Here is a 24,148-nt window from a genome sequence, read left to right on the forward strand (position 1 = left end):
TAACATCATCTCTCTGAGCCTGAGTCTCCTCACCCATAAACCCTGTGATGATAATACTGACCTCATGGGGTTGTCAGAATTACATGGGAACATGAATTACAAGGGCCGAGTACATAGAGTAGGTGCTCAATGAATGTTAGTTATCAAGTGTATCAATGCACAAATGGAGAAAGCAGAGCAATCCCCACACTTTGGGGCATATGTACCCCAGAACATTCATCCTTTTGTTCATTTGTTCAACAAGTCATTACTGAGCATTTGCTATTTGCCAGACACTGTGCCTGGGGTCCGGCAGGAAGAAGCCATGGTTCCTCCCTCAGAACGAATTCTCTCCTCCCTTTTTTTTTTTTTTTTTGACATGGAATCTCGCTTTGTCACCCAGGCTGGAGTGCAATGGGAGCAATCTTGGCTCACTGCAACCTCCACCTCCTGGGTTCAAGCGATTCTCCTGCCTCAGCCTCCCGAGTAGCTGGGGTTACAGGTGCCTGCCACCACAACTGGCTGCTTTTTTTTTTTTCTTCTGTATTTTAGTAGAGATGGAGTTTCACCATGTTGGCCAGGCTGGTCTCTAACTCCCGACCTCAAGTGATCCACCCACCTTGGCCTCCCAAAGTGCTGGGATTATAGGCATGAGCCACCACGCCCAGCCTCTTCTCCATCTCTTGCAGGACTCATGGAACCAGAAGGCCTGAAGGGAATCCTCAAATCTGGTCTGTCAGTGTCCTCCCTCCAAGGGTCCTCACTTGCTGCTCCCTGGCCCACCTCCTTGAAACATGGGAAAGACAGGCCCCCACGGCCCCTCCCTGGATGCTACACCACTGCAGTTCTGCTGACATCCAACCAAAACCCCAGATTGCCTAACAGGAGGTAGACCTTCCCTGGGAGGCCAGAATGAGGTTCCTCCTCTACCTAGTGGTAAGATGTAGTAGAAAGGGGTAGGCTGTAGTAGAAAGTCATAGACCTTGGGGTTGGCCAGGCCTGGATTCATATCCCAGCTTTGCTACTTACCAGCTGTGTGGTCTTAGGCAAGTCACTTAACCTCTCTAAGGCTCACTTTCCTGATCTGGAAATTGGGGATTATAATAACACCTCTAGGCCAGGCGCGGTGGCTCACACCTGTAATCCCAGCATGTTGGGAGGTCGAGGGGGGTGGATCACTTGAGCCCAGGAGTTCGAGACCAGCCTGGGCAACATGGTGAAACTGTGTATCTGCCAAAAATACAAAAAAGTTAGCCAGGCGTGGTAGCACATGCCTGTAATCCCAGCTACTAGGGAAGCTGAGGCACAAGAATCACTTGAACCCTGGAGGCGGAGGCTGCAGTGAGCCAACATTGCGCCACTGCACTCCCGCCTGGGTGACAGAGTGAGACCTTGTCTAAAAAAACAAAACAAAACAAAAAAATCCCGCCTCTACCCGTCTCACAGATGTATCATGAAAACTATCATTTAAGGGGATGGGCATGACCACATTCTGTAAACTCTCAGGTGCCTTAAGAGCTCAGCTCCAGACCAGGAGCTGATGAGATGGGCCCCTGGGACCCAGAGTGGAGGAAGGGCAGTCTTCTCTCTTGCAGAAGGATCCAGAACACAGGAGAGAGGCCTGGGGGGAAGGAAATGGCATCCCACTGGGCTATAGCTGGGCAGAAGGGGAAGGGGCAGAACAATCTAGAGAGAGGAGAGGATGCGATGGTTAAAGGACCAAGAGTGCCTCTTCTGCAGCCAGGGTGGAAAATACAGACCACAGCCCCTTTGCCACTGGTATTCCTCCCAGAAGGACTCTGAAAGCCCAGCCTCCAGCCCTCTCCCTGCCCAGCCCCCTCCCCAGACCTGCTTTCACTACTTTGTCTCACCGCTGAGTTGAACCTCAGGTGACAGATGTTACAGGAAATGAACAGCTTCTTCTTCAGAGGGTAGGGGACCCCAAACGTGTGGCTGATGACAGCTTTCTGGACCGGGTCCATCTGTGAAGGGAGTGGGAGGGCATAGTAACTCTGGGGTTGGCTTGAGAAGCAGGGGTCGGGGGCAGCACAAAATGCCCAAAACTAAAGATGACTGAAGAGGGCCTTGGTCAGCTTCTAGGAAGAACTTTTCCATCCTGTGGATGTTGGAAAGAGAAACAGCTGGGCCAGGCGCGGTGGCTCACACCTGTAATCCCAGCACTTTGGGAGCCCAAGGCAGGCAGATCACCTCAGTTTGGGAGTTGGAGACCAGCCTGACCAACATGGAGAAACCCCGTCTCTACTAAAAAAAAAAAATACAAAATTAGCCAGGTGTGATGGCGCATGCCTGTAATCTCAGCTACTCGGGAGGCTGAGGCAGGAGAATTGCTTGAACCAGGGAGACGGAGGTTGCGGTGAACCGAGACCACACCATTACACTCCAGCCTGGGCAACAAGAGCGAAACTTCGTCACAAAAAAAAAAAAAAAAGAAAAGAAAAAGAAAAGGAAAGAAGGAAGAAGAAACAGCTGCCTGGGTGCAGTGGCTCGCGCCTGTAATCCCAGCACTTTGGGAGGCCAAGATGGGTGAATCACCTGAGGTCAGGAGTTCGAGACCAGCCTGGCCATGCGAAACTCCTTCTCTACTAAAAATACAAAAATTAGCCAGGCGTGGTGGCATGTGCCTGTAGTCTCAGCTACTCAGGAGGCTGAGGCAGGAGGCTTGAACCTGAGAGGCAGAGGTTGCAGTGAGCTGAGATTGAGCCACTGCACTCCAGCCTGGGCAACAGAGTGAGACTGTCTCAAAAAAAGAAAAAAAAAAGAGAAGAGAAAAGAAAAGAAAAGAAAAGAAAAGAAAAATACACAGCCTCTCCCCCTGGCTGTCTTTATTTGTCAGCCTGGGCTTCTGCTTGGAAGCAGGGGAATGGCCAGAGTGCCCAGCATGATTCTGGGACATGGAACTACGTCCTGGTGATCACTTTGGCATCTCTTGGTGCCCCTTAGGTCATTATTTTTGTTTTTTTCTCTCCTTTGCAATAATTACAACTATTGGGACAGAGAGTTGGAAACAAGGAGAGGCAAGGAAGAGACAAAGAACCCTTCTGTTGGAATTTCCTCTCCCATCACCCAGGCTTCATGTGTGGACCTGTGGGCTGGGGGAAGATAAGTCCTATCTCATCAGCTCTGCCACTTTCACAGGGCCTGAGGCTGCTGATGACCGTTTTTTTTTTGTTTGTTTGTTTTTCTAAGATGGAGTACTGCTCTGTCGCCTAGGCTGGAGTGCAGTGGCATGATCTCAGCTCACTGCAACTTCCACCTCTCAGGTTCAAGTGATTCTCCTGCCTCAGCCTCCCGAGTAGCTGGGATTACAGGCGCCCACCACTACGTCTGGCTAATTTTTGTATTTTTAGTAGAGACAGGGTTTCACCATGTTGGCCAGGCTGGTCTCGAACTCCTGCCCTCAAAATGATCCACCTGCCTTGGCCTCCCAATGTGCTGGAATTACAGGTGTGAGCCACCGCGCCCAGCCATGACGACCTCTCTTGAGAGAGTGAGAGCCACAGCCAGGGGAGGTGGGGGCCAGTGGGAGGCAGGGAGCAGCAAGTGGAGACCTAAGGTTCTCCAAGGAGTAGGATCGTTTCTTTGGAATATTAATTTGGATTTTTTTTCTTTTCCTTATTATTTTTTTGAGATGGAGTCTCCCTCTTAACACCCAGGCTAGAGTGCAATGGCGGAGCCAAAATCTTGCAACCTCTGCCTCCTGGGCTCAAGCGATTCTCCTGCCTCAGCCTCCCGAGTAGCTGGGACTACAGGTGCCCGCCACCATGCTCGGCTAATTTTTGTGTTTTTAGTAGAGATGGGGTTTCACCATCTCTGTTGGCCAGGCTAGTCTCAAACTCCTGACCTCAGATGATCAGCCCACCTCAGCCTCCCAAAGTGCTGGGATGACAGGCGTGAAACACCGCACCTAGCTTCTTTTCCTTATTTTAAATCTTTTTCTTCTTTTATAGAATTAAGGCTTTATGTTCCCTTTTCTCAGGAAGTTGGGCCAAATGCAGTTGTCTGAACTTGTCAAGAACTTTCCAGGCCGGGCGTGGTGGCTCACACCTGTAATCCCAGCACTTTGGGAGGCCGAGGTGGGAGGATCCCTTGAGCTCAGGAGTTTGAGACCAGCCTGGATAATATAGTGAGACCTCATCTCTGCTTATATAAAAATAAAATAAAATAAAAATGGAACTTTCCAAACCTTCCCAAGAAAAGAAAACAGCTTAGAGAGAAGCACATGGGTGCAGAAACTTCCCCGAGAACAGAAAGAGGTTCAAATTTTCACAGCACCCAGGGCCAGCAAGGGGCTCAGGGGACAGGACCTCAGAGGAGAATGGCCTGCAGGGGCCCCCTGCAATTGGAACCATGCCTTTCAACAGTGAGCCTGTCAGCAAGCGACAGCAAAGACTCAAGACCAGAGGACCACCTCCCAAATGCCTCAGACTCCTTAGGACCTCTGTCTAACTCTGGAGGGTGGGAGGGAAGGGATTCCTAAGTGTGACTGAGGTGGAGTTTGCCACCATCTGCTCAGGATGGGGCATGCCACACCCATGATTTCACTTGAGTTTTCAAAATTTAAAAAAACAGAGATGGTTGCTGATCCCTCATATAGTGAATTAAAATTCATACACTTGTTATGCACACACATGTACAAGGAAATGTACAGACTAGGACACACGCACAGCACAGAAGCTTCAGGCAGTTACAAATGCTCAGACAAGCAGAATAATTCACACTCATGCACACAAAGGGCACATGACCACAGGTAGACTCACAATCACCCAAACCACACAAAAACATGCATGCTCAGAGGGCAGATACATGCCAAACACACACTTAAAAGACACAAGGACACAATAAACCCTCAGATTGCGCAGGCACATACCTTCATTACATAAAATTACCCACGCACAAAGAGTTGTTTACAAACACACGCTGGACACCAACACACAAACTCACACCCACATATAACATACAAAACCTATAGAAACTACAACAAAAAGGCACAGGTTATACACACACACACACACACACACACACACACACCCCTACACAGAAGCTTAAGTGGAATGCACAGACTACAGGCCTTTGCAGGCCCAGCAGCTATGATGGTGGGGGTGGGGAGAGGGCTGACACCATCTTGCTCCCCAGCCTAAGAGAGAGCGGGGCCCTCTCTTAGGATCCCAAATAGGGGTCCCTATTTGGGGAGCACCGATCCCCTCTGGGGGATGTTGGGGAAAAAGCTCCTGGTTAGACCCAGCTGCTGAGAGCTGGCCCCTCTGAACCCACCTTCTGTGCCCACCCACGAGCTTGTAAGCATGCCCCCACCCGCCAGCCCAGCCCATACCGTGCTGAAGTTGGGGAAGAGACTGAGCGGGGCGGCGCCATTGAAGCGGAAGGCGAGCAAGTGCTTGAAGTCCAGCGGGGGCTGCAGAGGCCGGGTGGGCAGGGGCAGGGAGGCCAGCAGGGGGCTGGGGGCGCCGGAGGCCGGGCCTGCTGCAGGAGGAAGAAGGGCAGGGTCTGAAACGGGCTCTGTCCTACCCCCGTGGCCAGAACAAGAGGCAGGTGGGCTTCTTGGGTGTGGAGCTGGGCAGAAACCTGTGTCTCTCTTCACTGAGTGGCACCAGCCAGACCCAGGGTGGTTATAGCCCCCTTCTCTGTGCCCTTCCTCCCCACAGCTGGGGAAGCAGGGGAGGGAGTCCTCAATTGGAGGCTCCCAGCCCAGAGGGATGACCCTCCTGCCCCTACTGAGGCAGCATACTGAACTCCAGGGCAGTCCAGCCAAGAGAGGGACAGAGGGGTCTGGGCAGGCCCCTGACACACACACCACCATGGAGACTGCATGATGTGCTGGGATTCCATTTTATTGCAAATTAAACTCAAACCTAGGGATATTAGGAAAAGGCCAGCCCTCGCCTCTCTCACTCTCTAACTATCCTCCCTCCCTCCAGATCCCCAGGCTTTCACAGCCAGGGCTGACAGGAGGGAATGGGAAACCCATGGGCTCTGAAGGCATGTGCTCCCCAGCTCTGATGAGGCCTAAACTGCTTCCCCCAGGAGGCAAATAAGCCAACGTTCCTGGGTTGGGCCTCGACGCCAGTGCTTGGAGGCGGCAGGTACAGCGCTGTGGTTTTGCAGTCTTTGGTCTTAAAGGTCTGAGGCAAGGGCAGGGGAAGGGTACGAACTTGGAGAGCAACTGGACTTTGAGGAACAAAATATTAGAAAAAAAAAAATCCAGCCCATCTGGGGCTTTTTTCGACCCTGTCATTGCAAAACCAAAAGTAGTCCTTTTAGATGTTTGTGTGGTAACACTATGAAAGATAGCACAGATTTATTTCACATTTGTAGGTTTTTATGTCTATATACACAGTTATACACAGAAAAGGCCTGAGGCCGCCTATTGGTGAGGAGGGAAGGAAGGGAACCACTATCTCCCTGGAACCATTGGCCCTTGAACCACCAGCTTGTGTACAGAGAGGACACTGTGCTGTGTGTCAGAAACAAGCACGGTCATCTACTCCCCAGTCATAGCTGAAGAGGAGACACTGCCGGGAGTGGGGCTAAGAAACAGCCAAGGACCAGGCGCACTGGCTCATGCCTGTAATCCCAGCATTTTGGGAGGCCGAGGCAGGTGGATTACTTGAGGTCAGGAGCTCAAGACCATCCTGGCCAACATAGTGAAACCCCGTCTCTATTAAAAATACGTAAGTTAGCCAGGGGTGGTGGTGGGCGCCTGTAATCCCAGCTACTCGGGAGGCTGAGGCAGGAGAATTGCTTGAACCCAGGAGGCAGAGGTTGCAGTGAGCCAAGATCACACCACTGCACTCCAGCCTGGGCGACAGAGCAAGACTCCATCTCAAAAAAAAAAAAAAAAGAAAAGAAAGAAAAAGAAAGAAACAGACAATGACCAAGGACGAGTGTCCGTTCCCTCAGCCACTCCATTTCCAAGACCTAGTCTTCCTTCCCCAAGCCAAAAACTCCCATCTTTGGGGGGGCCCAAACTTGGGCTGAGTCCAGAAGGGAAAAGGGTGAGCTACTCCTCATCTAACTGTGTAAAGGCCAGGAATAATAGGGTACGCCAGATCCTAGCATCTCTGCCCACCCGCCCAGGCCCCTCTTGAGCCAGTCCCTTCCTCCACAGCCCACAGGGTGGGGGTTGGTGGGAAGCTCCAGAAGGGTGGGTGGGTGGCCTCAGGCCCCTGGGAGGCTACAGTCAGCAGATCATCTTGGGTGCAGCATGATCAAGCCTAGGTTGGCCCTTAGAGTGCCCAGGGCCCCAGGCTGGATGGGCCGAGGGAAGGAGGCCACCTCAGGTGAGCTGCGACCCCAGGAAGCCCTCTCCCCACCGACTTTCTAAGAACTCCACAGCCAACCCGAAGTCAAACTCGTGCAGCGGGGGCCCATCCACTGCGATCTTCACCACGTGAAGGCCCCCCCGGCCTTCTCCGGCCCCGCTCTGCCCCCACCACCGCAGCTCCCGGCTGCGGCCGACCTTGTCCAGCAGGCCGGCGCCCGCGGGCAGCGCCAAAGCCAAGGCGGCTAGGGCGGCGAAGTCGGGGAAGAGCTCGTGCAGCTCCGAATGCGCGCACGCCAGCTGGGTGCACAGGGCCCGCGGGCCAAGCCGCCCAAGGCTGAATACTACGCGCTTAAACAGCGCGAAGTCGCCCAGCGCCCGCTGGCGCACCACGGCAGGCGCAAAGCCGCGCAGCAGCACCCGCAGCGCTCCCTCGCCATGCGTGCCCAGCTCCTCCGGCGCCTGCGGGTAGCGGCTGGGGTCGAAGATTGCTGCGAAGGCAGCCACGGCGTCCAGCGAAGGCCCGGGGTAGGAGTCCTGTAGGCCCTTCCGCATGGAGTCCAGGAAGGACCCCCGGAGCCACTCCAAGCCCCGGACCGCAGCCTCGGAGTAACCAAGCAGCTCCACGCCGCGGTAGGTGCAGCGTCCGCTGCTGGTGTCAGGGTCCATGGATGCCAGTTCCTGCAGGAAGCCCTGGAGGCGGGCCCCACCTGAGCCGCGCTGAGCTTGGAGGGAGGCCGCAGCCGCCATCACCAGGGGCTGCAGCAAGGCCAAGTCCGGCTCTTCTGCCTGCAGGACAAGGGAGAGCTTCTGCACAGAAGGCAGGGCATCCAGCAGCAGGTGGGTGAAGGCCACGAAGGTGAACTGGCGCAGGGCCAGGGCCAGTGACCCCGCCACAGGTGAGGCAAGGGCTGCAGCCTCCAGGGTGGGCACCAGGCCAGGCCAGGCCTTGGCCACTGCTTCCACAACAGGCAGCAGGGAGGCCCAGGGCACTGGCCGAGGCCCTGCCAAGTCAATAGCTGCAAGGTCCAGTGCTGCCCGGAGCTCAGGGACCAAGTGGGAACTAGGGCCACCATGGAGGCGGAATAGGGCATCCAATATGCTCTCATATTGACCCAAGTAGGCGGGGGGCTCAGGATCTGTCCGGCCAGGGAGGCAGTGCAGCTCTGCCAGCAGCGGGCAAGTGGCCCGGAGCTGTGGGCCCACACTCCCCAGGCGCTCACTGGGGAGGCTTGAGCTGAGCCAGGCCAGCTTGGGTGCAGATACGCCGAAAGCCTGCAGGATGTCCAAGAGCTGGCCAGCAGTGGCCTCACCCTCCTGTAGCTCCACACTGCCCAGGAAGGTGGTGGCGGGCTGGCCATCACAGGGGGACACCGAAGTGGCAAACAGGGCCAGGCTGTGTGACTCCGGCCAGTCTCTGGTCTCATCCAACACCAGCCCCACATATGGGGATGCCTTCAGGCGCTGGCAGGCCTCTGTGTGCAAGACACTGGCAATGGCCACCTGGGACAGCCAGGAAAAGAAACGGAGGGAGGACTGAGTTAGGCTTGTCCTGAGAGGCGGAGGCAGGCAGTGCAGGGTGGTGGAAAGAGCCCAGGCCTTGAGGTCAGACAGACTTAGGGACTAATCCTGGCTTTGCCACTTACTGGCTGTGCTACCTTCGGCCAGTCACTTCATCTCTCCGAGCCTCAGTTTTCTCACCTCTACAGCTCCTGGCCTCTCTAAGAATAGTCCCCCCATCCCGGCCTCCCACCACACCCAGTCTAGTTTTCTCAGCTCTTATACCTGCTGTCAGCTAAAACCAGCCCCAAATCTTCTCAAAGCGTTGTTGTGAATTATAAATGTCAACTTTTGTTGCGGTAAAAGCACTTTATGAATCATAAAGAGCTCTAGGAAAGCTAGTTTTTTCACTGTGTTTTTCTATAGCATCATCCTAGTCTGCCCTATTCCTGGGGGTCTCCTTCCACTGTCCAGCTCAGCAATTAACTGATAGGCATACTCACTCCCAACTCCCAACCAGTTACCCTGGGTCCCAGCTGTGTGCTGTTTCTCTATTTGTCATCTCTGTAGGATGAGATCCAACTCCCCCACCTCCAACCCAGCCCACAGGACTTACACAGTTAGTACCTAGGACAGAGCTGCAATTTGCATGCTTCCAGGGGCCATGTGAGCGATATTGAGCTTGGAGAGGGCCAGGGATAAGCCAGAGGGAACACCCTGCTCTCCAACTCCAGCACATCCTGCTCTGAGAGCATGGGGACCTTGCTTTTCAACACAAGTCACAAATCTAGATTTTTATATGTAATCTCCTGAGTTTTTTAGAAGTTGAAACAAATTCGAGTTTTTCAAAAACACTTATGAAAACCAATTAAACAGGCTCGGCACAGAAAACAGCCCCAAAAGAAAACTAAGTCAGAAGTCATTTCCATTTCCATTCCAGCACTTTGGGGGGCCAAGGCAGGAGGATTGCTTGAGGCCAGACGCCCAAGACCAGCCTGGGCAACATAATGAGACCTCATCTCTATGTTTAAAAAAAAAAACAAAAAAAAACAACAGAGGCCAGGCGCGGTCGCTCACACCTGTAATACCAGCACTTTGGGAGGCTGAGGTGGGCAGATCACCTGAGGTGAGGAGATCCTGAGCCCAGGAGTTCGAAACTGGCCTGGCCAACACGGTGATACCCCATCTCTACTAAAAATACAAAAATTAGCTGAGCGTGGTGGCACGTGCCTATAATCCTAGCTAATAGGGAGGCTGAGGCAGGAGAATCACTTGAGCCAGGAAGGCAGAGGTTGCAGTGAGCTGAGATCGCACCACTGCTCTCCAGCCTGGGTGACAGAGTGAGATTCCTCAGGAAAAAAAAAAAAAAGTAAATACATCTGTGGGTCAATTAAGCCTCCAGGCCACCAGTTTGCAACGTCTGATTTAGGCAGTGAGAAGAGTGCCCCTGTGCCCGCTAAGAGGCCTGGTCTGGCCTCTTCACTGTTGTACCCCTGCAGCTGGCCCAGTACCAGGGACATAGGCTCTCAGGGAAGGTTCTGAAGGGTGAAGATATGAATGAAATGCCCTAGCTGCTCCCCAAGGACCTGGCATGCTGGGGCTGTTCGCAGGTGGCTCAGTGTCCTCCCTTCCCAAGCCCTTCCCCCATACTTCTGGCTGTCACCCACCTGCATGTCCCTCACCCTCCTGGGACTGTAGTAATTGCCATGCTCTGTGCCCAGCAGTGCCTGGCACAGGTTGAACCTCTGCAGCTCGAGCAGGGCAGAGCAGCGGTCATCGGGCACATCCTCCTTCGCCATGCAGTACACGGTAGTCAGCACAGCCACTTTGGCCGGGTCTACCTCCACCTTGACGCCCCTGGAGGCGGGGGTCGTAGCCAGGCCTGGGCAGGCCCCTCCACCTTCAGCCTGGCCCTCAAAAGGGGGCTGGCCCTGGTTGACAGCCAGAGCCTGGCGGTGGGTTCCTGAGGTCACGTGGCGCAGCAGGGCGTGGCGCTGAAAGTTGTCTGTGCCCACAGTGAAGGCGTTTTCGGCTTTGCCATGCTTGTTCCGTACCAGGGCCTGGCGGCACTCGAGGCAGAACATCAGCTTCCGCTCATAGTCAAAGTCCAGCCAGGTAAACTCCTCTTTCCAGTGCTCGTTGAAGTAACGCTTACACTTCTTGTTGGAGTTGGAGGCCTCTCCCGCTGGTTTCTTCCCTGGGGGCACCATTCTTGCTCTCTGAGCAAGGAACCCCCAACCCCCACCTGAATGCTCTTGCCCCTCTGCCTCCCCCACACACAGAGGCACCTCCCTTGACAAGGAGAGTTGATGGGGAGGCAGGCTGGGGGCAGCCGCCAGGCTAACAGGGCCCATCCATCTAAGCCTGGAGAGTTTATTCCTGCTCCGCCGGTGGGAGACTGGAGATGAAAGACAGGGAGAGGTGTTAGGGGTCTGTCATGGTAGGGGAGGTTTAGGGTGGAGTGGTAGGCTTCATGCTGCCCACAGAGTCCTCCCAGCTGAGGGGTGGAGGGGCTCAATGGGGCAGGGGCTCTGGGCAGTGGGTGGAGTCATGCAAAGGGCCCTAGAGCATTATCCAAAGCAGGGGAGGTATGGGGACCCCAGTCCCCTCCCAGGGTCTCTTTCCACTCAGGACAAGGCACTAATTCGTTTTGACTGATGAAGCATCTCAGAACTGGAAAGGCTGGCATCACCTAGGCAACTGCATTTTATAAGGAGGAAACTGAGTCTGGAGACAGGTAGTGGTTCTCAGGGCCCATGAGGAATTCATAGTGAACCAGGACTAAAACTCAGAACTCTCAACTCCTAGACCAAAAGATGACTGTGCCCTTCAGCCCACTGTCATCTATTTCATCAGAAGGAAATCAGGCCAGGCATGGTGGCTCACTCCTATAATCCCAGCACTTTGGGAGGTGGCTCACTTGAGCCCAGGAGTTCAAGACCAGCCTGGGCAACATGGCAAAACCCCATCTCTAAAAAACAATAAAAATTAGCCAGGCATGGTGGTGCATGTCTATAGTCCCAGCTACTGGGGAGGCTGAGGCAGGATTGCTTGAGCCTGGGAGGCAAAGGTTGCAGTGAGCCATGATGGCGCCACTGCACTCCAGACTGGGTAATAGAGCTAGACCCTGTCTCAAAAAAAAAAAAAAAAAAAAAAAGACGGCCGGGTGGGGTGGCTCATGCCTGTAATCCCAGCACTTTGGGAGGCCGAGGCGGGCAGGTCATCTGAGGTCAGGAGTCCGAGACCAGCCTGACCAACATGGAGAAACCCCGTCTCTACTAAAAATACAAAATTAGCTGGCGTGGTGGCACATGCCTGTAATCCCAGCTACTCGGGAGGCTGAGGCAGGAGAATCGCTTGAACCTGGGAGGCGGAGGTTGCAGTGAGCCAAGATCACGCTATTGCACTCCAGCCTGGGCAACAAGAGCAAAACTCTGTCTCAAAAAAAAAAGAAAAGAAATCAGCAGAAAGCTGATTCTTTCCAAGCCACAGAAAGGTTTGCTTTCTCTAAAGCTCCATTCCTTACACACACAGGTGAACACACACTCACACTCATACCCATCGGTACTGTGGTTCTGGGATGGGTAGCCCAGACCTGGGGCCCCAGACTGAAGGCAGCTAGCCAGTTGCCTCTACCTCCCTCACTCTGCCACCTCCCCAGGCACGAGGCCAGGATGAGCAGTTCAGGACTGAAAAACCATGTCCAGCCATTGGCCAAAACCTACCAACTCTACTTTTTTTTTTTTTTTTTGAGACAGAGTCTTGCTCTGTGGCCCAGGCTGGAGTGCAGTGGCGTGATCTCGGCTCACTGCAAACCCCGCCTCCCGGGTTCACGCTATTCTCCTGCCTCAGCCTCCCAAGTAGCTGGGACTACAGGCACCCGCCACCACGCCCGGCTAATTTTTTGTATTTTTAGTGGAGACGGGGTTTCACCGTGTTAGCCACGATGGTCTCGATCTCCTGACCTTGTGATCCGTCTGCCTCGGCCTCCCAAAGTGCTGGGATTACAGGCGTGAGCCACCGTGCCCAGCCAATTTTTTGTATTTTTAGTAGAGACGGGGTTTCACCATGTTAGCCAGGATGGTCTCGATCTCCTGACTTTGTGATCTGCCCGTCTCAGCCTCCCAAAGTGCTGGGATTACATTGGGATTACAGGCGTGAGCCACCGTGCCTGGCCTTAACTCTACCTTTTAATTATCTCTCCAACCTGTGTCCTCCTCTTCATGCCTAACTGTAACTACCATTTCTGGAATGTGAGCTGAGGCCCTGTGCTAAGTGCTTTACAATGATCCAGGGGCAGACCCAGATGCCTCTCTGTGGCTGAGATATTATCCTTTCGGAGAGGACAAAACTGAGGTCTGTGACTTTAACTGGCTTGCTCCAGGTTTCATAAGCAATAAGTAGCTTGAGGCTCAATCAGAACCCACGTCCTCCTGACCCCAAAGGCTGTACTGAGACCCTGGTCTGTACCGTCTCTCTCCCTCCAGCTGCCTAGCCTTGGCCCAGTTCAGGCCCTCATGGTATCACCTGGATCACTGCAGCTGCCTTGGTCTCTGCATGGTCATTTCCCCCAGACTCATCCCTCACCCAACAGCCAGAGACAGCAAGCTCACACATAGATCCAACTGTGTCACTCCCTGGCTTCCACCTCTTTACTGATATCCCACTGCCTAAGTCTACACACCTAACCACAAGCCAGCGAGGCCCTCTCCAGCCTCTGAATACTTCTGTTAATAGAGCCTCCCGCCACTCCTGTCTGCCCAATCAATCCTGAAGGCTTGCATTCCCAGTAGACACCAAGCTGTTACTTTGTCCCTGCCTTCATCCTGTGAGCCTAGAATTCCCTCTCCCTCCTCTTTCCTTACTAATTCCCACTCATTGCCTGACAGCAGCTCAGGTATCCCTTCTGCCACGCTGATCCCCACAACCTGGGCTGGTAGCCATCCTCTAGTTCCCCACAGCTCCCTACGCACGAGTCTTCATGACACAATATGGTGAATACAGGGATTCTGTACATATCTCCGCACTGAGTTCCTAGAAGCCAAGACCATGTTTGTTCATTTTCATATCTCTAAGTCCCTGTCTGGGGCTGGGCACACAGATACCTCTCAGTAAAAGTTGGTTGTTTAAAAGAATGAAAGGGCCAGGCATGGTGGCTCACACCTGTAATCCCAGCACTTTGGGAAGCTGAGGTGGGAGGATCTCTTGAGCCCAGGAGTTCCAGACCAGCCTGGGCAACATAAGGAGACCCTGTCTTTACAAATAAAATGTTTTTAAAAAAATTAGCCGGGCATGGTGGTGTATGCCTGTAGTCCCAGCTACTCAGGAGGCTGAGGTGGGAAGATCACTTGAGCCCAGGAGTTCAAGGCTATAGTGAGCTATGATCATGCCACTGCACTCCAGCCTGGGCAACACTGTGAGACCCTGTCTCAAAATAAATAAATAGATAAAATTTTAAACTAAAAATAAAAATATGGGAGGCCAAGGCAGGAGGATCGCTTGAGCTCAGGAGTTCAAGACTAGCCTGGGCAACACAGCAATACCCCGTCTCCGAAAGATAAATAAATAAAATTTAAAAATAAAATAAAAATAGAAAACAATGCCAACACATTAAAAAAGAAATGAATGGATTCATTTTGGCCACATGAAAGAACTCTTGTTTCTGAGACTGTCAATTAGATGATCTCTTTTTTCCTTTTTTTTTTTTTAATTGAGACAGAGTTTCACTCTGTCACCCAGGCTAGAGTGCAGTGGTGCGATCTTAGCTCACTGCAACCTCCACCTCCCAGGTTCAAGCGATTCTCCTGCCTCAGCCTCCCAAGTAACTGGGATTACAGGCACATGGCGCCATGCCCGGCTAATTTTTTTTTTTTTTTTGAGACGGAGTCTCACTCTGTCGCCCAGGCTGGAGTGCAGTGGCGCGATCTCGGCTCACTGCAAACCCCGCCTCCCAGGTTCACGCCATTCTCCTGCCTCAGCCTCCCGAGTAGCTGGGACTACAGGCGCCCGCCACCATGCCCGGCTAATTTTTTATATTTTTAGTAGAGATGGGGTTTCACCATGTTAGCCAGGATGGTCTTGATCTCCTGACCTCGTGATCTGCCCGCTTCAGCCTCCCAAAGTGCTGGGATTACAGGTGTGAGCCACCGTGCCTGGCCCCGGCTAATTTTTTTGAATTTTTAGTAGAGACGGGGGTTTCACCGTGTTGGCCAGGCTGGTCTCGAACTCCCGACCTCAGATGATCCGCCCATCTCAGCCTCCCAAAGTGCTGGGATTACAGGCGCCTGGCCCAATTAGACGATCTGAAGCTCTGAGACTGCAGTAACTGTCTTGTCCACTTGACATGTATACCAGTGCCCTGTGTGGAACCAGCACATAGTAGGTGGGTAAAACAAGGGCAGATGAGGAGAGTTCCAGGGCCGGCTGGTTTGGTGTAAGGAAAGGCTGCCAGATGCAAGTGTAACTTCTTGGCCCTCTTCCTTGGGACATTTTTTTTTTTTTTTCCAAGACAGAGTCTCGCTCTGTTGCCCAGTCTGGAGTGTAATGGTGCGATATTGGCTCACTGCAACCTCCACCTCCTGGGTTCAAGCGATTCTCCTGCCTCAGCCTCCTGAGTAGCTGGGATTACAGGCACACGCCACCATGCCCAGCTAATTTTTTGTATTTTTAGTAGAGACAGGGTTTCACCATGTTGGTCAGGCTGGTCTCCAACTCCTGACCTCATGATCTGCCCGCCTCAGCCTCCCAAAGTGCTGGGATTATAGGTGTGAGCCACCGTGCCTGGCCCTTGGGACTCTTGAGTGGCACTTGGTGACACTCACCACACCCTCCTTGGAATCCTCTTTTCTCTTGGCTTCTAGGATCCCATGTTCCTTGGTTTTCCTTCCTCTGTCCATCACTCCTTAGCCTCTGGAGGTCATCTCCTCCTTACCTTCCCAACTTCAAATTGTCTAACATTTCAGAACCATCTCTGCAGACCACTGGGAAATACACAAACCCAGCCTGGGCACCACACCACTCCATCCAGCTGCCTCCCCAGCCTGTCTAGACAGAACTGTTGATCTGTCCTTACAAATACGCCACTCTTGGCTGGATGTGGTGTCTCACACCTGTAATCCTAGCATTTTTGGGAGGCTGAGGTGGGAGGACTGCTTGAGCCCATGAGTTTGAGACCAGCCTGGGCAACATAGGGAGAACCTGTCTTTACCAAAAAAAAAAAAAAAAAAACCTGTAGTCCCAGCTACTCAGGAAGCTGAGGCAGGAGGATCACTTGAGCCCGAGTTTGAGACTGCAGTGAACTGTGATCACATCACTACTCCAGCCACCCTGGGTGACACAGTGAGACCCTGTCTCTAAAAACAAAAACAAAAGCAAATATGCCCCTCTCCCAATCATCCCTGTCTCAGGAAGTGAAATCCATCCTTCTTCCTAGGTGCCCTGGCCAGAAACCTGCCCTTCAATCCCTGTTCTCTTCCACATCCAGAACCTGCTCCATCCATAGGTCTTGTTGATTCTCCCTCCAAAATCCACTTCTAACTTGTCCCTTCTCTCCACACCACTGCCTGGCGGCCTTGTCCAGGCCACCTTTATCTTTTGCCTGGACAAGTGCAGTTGCTTCCTGACTGCACGCTGGGTTTCCATTCTTAACGTCTCTTAACCAGAGGGGGGCTTTTAAAAATATACCACTTTAGTGAGCCGAGATCATGCCACTGCACTCCAGCCTGGGAGACAGAGCAAGACTCCATCTAAAAAAAAAAAAAAACCAAAAACAAAAATACTGCTTTAGACCCCTCCACAACCACCCACTCCTCTAAGGCCAGTGCCAGAATTCCTTTGAGGTCTGCCAAATGCCCAGGGTTACTGACCTTTCTAGTAGCCACTTGTGTCTCCCTGCCTTCCTAGTAACACCACCCTTCTCTCTGGGTTTCTCCAGAGTGCCAGGTTCCCATCCCCTGGGTCCTTTGCCCGTGCTGTCCTTTCTTCCAGAATGTTCCCAGCTGCCCTCCCATGCTTTACCTGGCCTGTTTCATTTCTCCTTTGGCTTTAGCTTAACCATCCATTCCCAGGAAGTCCCTTCTTTTCTGTCATTGCTCCCTGTTTGTTCTCTCCATTGCATGCTCCACAGATTACAAATCTCTGCTTCTATCTGTGTAGTTCTCTTGCTTCACCCTCTCTCCAACCCCTTCTCATGCACGTTCCCTGAGGGCAGGAAAGGTAACTAACTTCTTCATGTCTGAATCCCAGAGACGGGTACAGTGCCTGACACCCAGCAAGTGCACCACACAGTTGGGCAGTGAATAAGAAAGAGCAGGTGCCCAGGCAGAGAGGGCAGTGGAGCCGGCCCTTGGGTGCCTGTTAGGTGATTAAAACAGCTGTCTTTGACATCCTTTCCTCCCAAGATCCTGTGATTCTATGACCTTGCCCAGCCCACTACGCACAGGATCTCAGAATGGGGGCAGAGGGGTGCAAGAGCAAGGTGATGCCCTTCTGGAATTTTGTCAGATCCTTTCCATGTACATCGAAGCTGCCTGTCCTGCCCATTCTGCAGAACAAAAGGGCAGGTAGGTAGAGCCCAGGAAAGTGGAGATTCTAAAACGGCTCTGTCCAACACAGTAGCCACTGGCCACTGCAGCTATTGTAAATGCAACTGTTTAAATTACTTAAAATTAAATAAAACATTAGCATTCAGCTCACACTAGGCACTTTTCAAGTGCTTAGTAGCCAATGTGGCTAGTGGCTATTGCATTGGACAGCACATTTACATCATCCCAGAAAGTTCTATTGGACAGAGCTGCTCTAAACAGGTCAAATTCCGTTGACATTCTCTCTACCTCAACCTCAAGGAAACAGGCTGAGTGGAGTGAGGTGTAAACAAAACTCCATGGGTCCAGTTGTGACAAAGGCTGACCAGGAGGGCACACTTGTTGCAGACCCAGGTCTCCTCTCATTTCTCTCCACACCGTGACCAGCCGGATGGGAGCAGAACAACTTGACAAGGACCCCAAGGCATGTAAGCCTCAAACAGTATTCATGTGGCCCCAGAACGTGGGTCCCGAGCCTCCTCCCCGGGCTCCTGGGGGCCCCTTGCTTTGGGACCCCACTAAGAGAAGCCCAGCTCTCAGCAGACAGGGCCGGGCGCCCCCTGCTCTGACAGCCCTGGTGAGAAGGGGCTCCCCTGCACCCCTTCTCACGCATCCTCCCGGGGGCTGGGACGGGGAAGGCTGGGGAACTTCCTCTGGGGGGCGCGCGGTGACAGAGCCCTCGGTGGGTCCCGCAGAGGCACTGAGCCTCCGCCCGCCCGTCCCGCCCGCTCCGGGAGGGGGCGCCCAGCCCGGCCCGGCGCCCCTACCCCGTCCGCTCGCACTCACGGAGACACAGGAGCCACCATCTTGGGCGGTGGACGCTCTGGCCGCGGTCTCCTTGGGCTCCACGGAGCGATAGCAGCCACTAGCGGCAACGGGGGCGAAGAGGCGCCAGCAGCCGGCGCCGGCCAGGGTCGCGGGCAGGGCGGGCGGCCCCCCGGGGCTCACCTAGCCGCGCCCACCTGCCGCGCCTTCCGCCCAGCGCGCTCAGCCCGGCCCGGCCCCACCCCCACCCCCACCCCCACCCCCCCCGGGCCCCGGCCGCCGCCTGCGCCGCAGCAGGAGCTACTGAGGCTAGACCGCAGACAGCGCGGTGCCGGGGTTCATTCGGTCCGCGCATGTATCCGGGGTTCCTCGAGGGGCTCACAGCCTAAGCCACAGACAGGTAGAGCGCGGTAGAGGCTGCAAAGTGTTCTGAGAGTTTGGAAGCAAGTGCTTTGGGATCACGAAGGAGCCGGCGACCAGCTGAAGGTCTGCAGGGTGGGTCAATTAGGGTTAGCAGCATTCTGGGTAAGTGAACTTTTACTAGGGGAAGGGCCCTCCAGGCCGTGGGATGGCAGAGCAAGGATCCCTCTGGAAGTTGACAGGTCGCTGCAGGTTCATGAAGAATTGGGGTGGGTGGGGGCAGTGCCTGATACTGGATGGCTCTAGGGGAATGCTGGGGATTTTGACCGTCCCACCTGGTGGGGAGCCTCCTCCGGAGGAGTTGGAACTGGGAAGCTCATTGTTTTAGCCTAGTGAGTTATTTGCAGTGGGGTTGACAGAGTGGGGAAGAGGGAGGGAGGTTGGCGTGACCTTTTTCTAAAACTCTGATACACAGCCGACCCTCATCCCAGTCTGCGTTACTCTGAGAGGTGAATTGAGGAGGTTCCCTGCAGGAGGAATGTGCAGACGTGGAGGTGTGGAGTCCAGAGGCCTGGGATGGAGCTCCAGTTATGTTTAACTCTGAGGCCTTGGACTGGACACTTAGCTATGAGCCTGTTTCCTCATCTGTAAAGTGGGAATTACAACTTGGGGAGGAGGCTAGGGCAGGACAGAAATGGGTCTGAAGACCAAATGAGGTGCTAGGTGTGGAGGCCATTCAGAGAGGGGGCTGGCCTGCTGCTGTGGATCAAGGGAATGTCAAGACAATGACCCAGTCTCCCCTTCCAGACAGCACAAAGTCACCCAGAAATGCCTTCCAGTCCCCTCACAATTGGGTACACTGCTCTTCTGCAAAAGGCCTAGGGTGCATGTTGATTTGAGGTCCCAGCCCCACCAGTGGCTGCTGGGAACTCCTCTGCCCCAGCATCCTCCATGCAGCACTGCTCTGTGCCACCCACCGTCTGCCTCTGACATTCACTGTGAACCCCAGCCCCAGAGCTGCTGGGATGGAGCGCGAATCACATGCACACACACGTGTGGCCGCCTGACTCCTGGCTACACTCAAATGAAGGGAGATGTCGCAGCCCCCACAGCTGCCCCCGAACAGCACCACACAGCCCTCAGGTCTAGAATTCTGCACCCCGAAAGGGTCAGGTTGGGGGTAGGCCTTCTTGGATGGCATTTTGCTGCAGAACAGCCACCGTAAGTGTCTTGGAGCAGCCATGGCTCATTAGCCAACTGCCTTAAGAGGGTGGGGTGTGGTCAGAGGTATGAGCAAGCCAGACCAGTACAGAAGAAGAGCCTGCCCCCAAAGGTCCAACCGAGGCTGGGGCAGGGCACAGAGCAGAAATCTTATGAAATAACATCACCCTGGCTGCCACCAAGGGAGAAGATCTGGGAAAACCACATCCTGCTGTTTTGCCATAATGGGAAAAGACAGACAGACAGACACACACACACACACACACACACACACACACACACACGAGCACAGAGACACACAACCTGAGGCCCACATCACCCATGGATAGTGGCAGGTTTAGACATCAAGGCACATACATACATACCTCCCCCCACAGTTAGACCATGTATTCTATCTACACACGAGATGCGTATACATATGGAGGTGGTACTGATGCCAAGATACACAGATACCCATGCTGGCCGGGAGGCAAAGGCAGGCACACTGGCCACACAAGAGCATGCACGCATACACAGATGGGCACGAGCAACAAAGACATATTTGTGTGTACATATACCCAGAGAGACAGATGCACATGAATGTGCAGACCCCTACAAATGCAGATACAGACCATGAACAGCAATGGGCACACAGCGGCACACACCTTCACAAAGATAGCTGCATGTACACAAAGAGCCATACACAGATGCAGAGACCGGTGTGCACACACACTCCCCTTACAAAGTTAAATGCATCAGACTTAAAAGAGCATATCTCCAAACAGTCTCTCTCCAACTGTTTCCCCATCCCCCTACCCCCAAGTCACGGGGCAGAAGATAGGGTCCTCCCAGAGGCACATGCCTGCATACAACACATCTCAAATAATGACACTGCCGTTTCTATCATGGATAAAATCCAAACTCTGCAAAGAATATGGGAGTCCAGGGGAGAGAGAGCCAAAGTGGGGAGTGAGAGGTTGAGCCAAGACCCACTGAGTGCCCACTCCCACCATGGCCGGGGGTTCCTCCCCACATTCTCCAGAGCCCCCAAGCCACTTCTGGGTCATCTAGCACTCAGGATGTGCAGACTCTCCCCAAGCTGGAGGAAGACTCCAAAGCCCAGTCACAACATAAACTCTGCCCCCAGTCACACTGCCTCCAGGCCTTTGCCCCCAAGGAAAGGGTTCCCCCAAATAGCCTTTGATGGGTGATGGCTGTCTCCCTCAAAAAAGGCCAGGCAACCGTCTGTGTGGAGAGGTGAGCTGGGAGACCACAGATAAAGAGGGAGAGGAGAGCATTGATGTGGACCCCAGTGCAGTGGCCGGATCTCAGGGAGGAGGCACCCTGATTTCTGTCCCCCTCTGTCTGCTTCTCTCTCTTTCTCTGCTGCAGTAACAGCTCTCTCTTCACTCACCTCGGATGTCTCCCCCTCCCCCGGCCCCTCAGAGGCAGTTAAAGGTGAGGTCTGATACAAGGAACCTTTGACATGGGCTCCCTGGACAGGCATCTGCCCAGATGTCCAGCACCCCTGTTTCCCGCAGGGTGGACCTCCAGCTCCCCACCATTCCTGCCCTTCCTTTCACCTTTGTTCTCCGCCAGAGTGGGGGCTTCCCTGCCCAGCCCTGGACCTGGGAAAAGCGTTGAGAGTAACTGGCTACTGGTGTCTCTGACAGACAACTTTTGGGGGCCAACTATAGCAGGAAAGGATTGGGCTGGGGAGAGGGGAGAGGACCACCCTCACCTAAGCCCTCTCCCCACTTCCCAGCCCAGGCATCATCAGCACTCACCCAAGAGCATTCTCTGCCTTTGGAGGCACCACGGAGCGCAGAATGAGGAGCAAATGAAACCCAGCCAGAGTGACAGAGGGAAGGGGGGGATGTGAGGGACAGGAGGGGAGGGCGCGAGGGAGGGACTCCTGGTTCTGCCTGGAAAGCAGCGTCGTCGTTCCTGGGCCCTGTCTCTCTTTGCCAGGAAGGAGCTGCCCATTCTCTGGTTTCCCCCATCCCAACCGCAGGTGGAAAGAACAGGGCATGTTCTTCCCCCAGGGGAGAAGTGTGGGGGCAAATGTGCAGACCAAGAACTGGGGGAGGGTATCGGGGAGCATCCCTCACCCCCCACTCACAGCGGATTCCCTTGCCTGGGGCCTCTTACGCTGAAGCGCTGAAGCAAAGGGATGGAAGGACTGACTTTGTCCACAGGGACCTCCAGGGAAGGAGGAGCTGCTGGTCCTGCCCTGCCTGCTGGATGGCTCTTGCCGCCCCCTTGCCTCAGGACTTGCTGCTGCAGGAGCCCGTTTTCCTGCCCAGCCTCACTCATCCTCTCCTCACCATCCCCTTATGTTTAACTGCTGTTGCTGAAGAGGAAACTGAGCCTCAGAGAGGTGTTGCCACTTTATCAAAGAGCACTGGCCACGTGGGGTTTGGGGAGCAGGGATCCAGGCGTCTTGCCACTGTTAGTCTAGCACCTGGACCCTTGGATCTGCTATCTGGGCAATGCCAGGAAGGAGAGGAGGGAGTTTGTCTGATCCACTAGAACTTCTTTTTTTTTTTTGAAACAGTGTTTCGCTGTCACCCAGGCTGGAGTGCAGTGGCAAGATCTCGGCTCACTGCAACCTCTGCCTCCCAGGTTCAAGTGATTCTCCTGCCTCAGCCTCCAGAGTAGCTGGGATTACAGGTGCCTGCCACCATGCCCAGCTAATTTTTGTATTTTTAGTAGAGAGGAGGTTTCACCATGTTGGCTAGGGTGATCTCGAACTCCTGACCTCAAATGATCCACCTGCCTTGGCCTCCCAAAGTGTTAGGATTACAGGCGTGAGCCACAGCACCCGGCCTGATCCGCTACAACTCCTGACACCCCTCCCATGCCCACCCGAGATCCCCCAGCCCCATTCTTCTCCCCTCCATTCACTCCTTCCTCTCCCTTCTCTTCCTAAAAGCTGGCTCTTTACTGACCTGAGCACCTGGTGGCTGGGAGGGGGTGGAATGGGGGAAGGAGGCAGCCAGCCCACAGCTGGATCCAGTCCTACATTCCAAGCCCAGGTCCCGATGCTAGCCCCCTCACCCCCTCAGCATCCTGTCTCCACCAGACAATAACCTGTAATCTCTGGAGCAGCCAACACTCACAAAGAAGATCTGGGAGGGGTTGGCAGCAGCAGGTCCTGAAAACAGGTTTGTTAGGAAGGGGCTGTGGGGGGAGGAGTTGTTTATGTGGAGAGAGGAAGGAAACTCAAGCCCAGAGCTAATTAACCCACCCAGAGACACAGACAGAATCTTTGTCTTCTTCCAGGGCAGGGATCTGAGCTAAGCCCCCTAATTCTCTACCCAGACAGCCTTGCTTTTCCTGGTGGTCCTGGGGGAGGGGGATGCCAATGGTCAGGGTCACACCTGGGGGAGGGGGATGTGATGACATTCAGGAAGAGCGTGGGGCACTTCTGTCACCTGCCACCAAGGGAGAATAGCAGCAGGAGGCAGAGGCAGGTCAGACTGCAAGAAGAACTTCTCAGTGGCCTTGGGGGAGCACAGTTTCTTTGCAGCATGCACCCAAAGGCCTCAGTATGTGTGTGGGAGGCGGTGACTGGGGAGGAAACGGCAACCCAGGGAGATACTGAAGGATGGGAGACAGGCTGGAGGGCTTCCGGGGCCTCCTGATGGGACTGAAATTAATCCATCTGCAGGGAGTGGGGGTGAGAAACTCATCAAGCCAGTGACTCAGGCGTGACTTGAGCTCAAGGTCTTTGATCTCTGGGGCCCAGGATGCAGCCAGAGGCTTCTGCAGTCAAAGGCTTGGAGAGGGGATGGAGGGACTGATTGAAACAGGAGCTAGGGGAGGTCTGAGGATGCCAAGCAGGGGAGCCTAGCTTTGGCCTGCCACTCTGACCACTACCCCTCTCCCGCTGGAAGGCACAGGGACATGTAGTGTACCTGCAGCCTTCTTGGCCCTAGCATCCATTATAGTCTGACTCGATCTCTCCTATCCTGTGCCCTGTCCTGTCTAGCTTGCACTCCCTGACTAAGGTTCTTCAGGCCATTTCAGCAAGCCAGAGCTTAAGTCATTTCAGAAATGCCCTCCTCTCCCGTCTTGTGTCATGTTGCAACGGATGCCATGGGGCAGGCCCACTCTGAATTGGATGACTGGGTTCTTTCTACCAAGAGACAAGGGAGGGACTGGTTGACTTTAAGAAGCTAGTCTCCCCATCCCTAGCCGGATGGCTGGCATCTCCCTATTTTTCAGTTGAGCACACCAAAGGACAGGGCAGAGGAGTGGCCATAGGTCCCGAGCATTTGTGGAATCATCTGTTGGGACAGCCTGCCCTCTCTGGGCCATACTCCTCCCCATTCTGAAAAATGGCTCAGTTGCTCCTAATATATGCTGTTCTCCTCAGCAGGGCATCGGAGAGGAGTGTGAGATAGAATCTAGAGCCAGAAACCTGGGGCTGGGTGCAAGGGCTCACGCCTGTAATTCCAGC

At 54.1% G+C, this 24,148-nt stretch overlaps 2 protein-coding genes across 6 annotated transcripts in view; both read right to left on the reverse strand.

Moving 5' to 3' along the window:
* Nucleotides 1-24,148, reverse strand: part of ZNF385C (zinc finger protein 385C) — a 62,882-nt gene that overhangs the window by 6,857 nt on the left and 31,877 nt on the right. For 2 of the 4 annotated variants that reach the window (XM_054457555.2, XM_054457554.2), the window contains exons 1-2: nucleotides 5,330-6,200; nucleotides 1,851-1,961 (exon numbers count right to left, since the gene is read on the reverse strand). In XM_054457555.2, the coding sequence (XP_054313530.1) occupies nucleotides 1,851-1,961; nucleotides 5,330-5,815 (597 nt within the window). In that variant the 5' untranslated portion in view covers nucleotides 5,816-6,200. Of the gene's footprint in view, nucleotides 1-1,850; nucleotides 1,962-5,329; nucleotides 6,201-21,470; nucleotides 21,507-24,148 lie in introns of those variants that run through there. The other 2 variants (XM_063656641.1, XM_063656640.1) reach the window with 2 other exon arrangements.
* Nucleotides 6,286-18,297, reverse strand: C19H17orf113 (chromosome 19 C17orf113 homolog). 2 transcript variants are annotated; one of them, XM_054457551.2, is made up of 3 exons: nucleotides 18,145-18,297; nucleotides 10,444-11,174; nucleotides 6,286-8,779 (listed from the first exon to the last, which is right to left on the reverse strand). In XM_054457551.2, exons 2-3 carry the CDS (start codon nucleotides 11,128-11,130, stop codon nucleotides 7,292-7,294), a joined length of 2,175 nt encoding a protein of 724 aa, XP_054313526.1. In that variant the 5' UTR covers nucleotides 11,131-11,174; nucleotides 18,145-18,297; the 3' UTR covers nucleotides 6,286-7,291. The 2 variants fall into 2 exon arrangements, with proteins under 2 accessions (XP_054313526.1, XP_063512708.1); XM_063656638.1 differs by having other exon boundaries at nucleotides 18,126-18,291.

The sequence above is a fragment of the Pongo pygmaeus genome, chromosome 19, assembly GCF_028885625.2.
Source record: "Pongo pygmaeus isolate AG05252 chromosome 19, NHGRI_mPonPyg2-v2.0_pri, whole genome shotgun sequence".
NCBI lineage: Eukaryota > Metazoa > Chordata > Mammalia > Primates > Hominidae > Pongo > Pongo pygmaeus.

Coding starts and splice junctions, on each gene's coding strand:
- C19H17orf113 (XM_054457551.2), bottom strand. CDS start 11,130: ATGGGCCCTGTTAGCCTGGCGGCTGCCCCCAGCCTGCCTCCCCATCAA. Junction 8,780..10,443: donor GGAGGGTGAGGGACATGCAG/GTGGGTGACAGC, acceptor TGGCTGTCCCAG/GTGGCCATTGCCAGTGTCTT.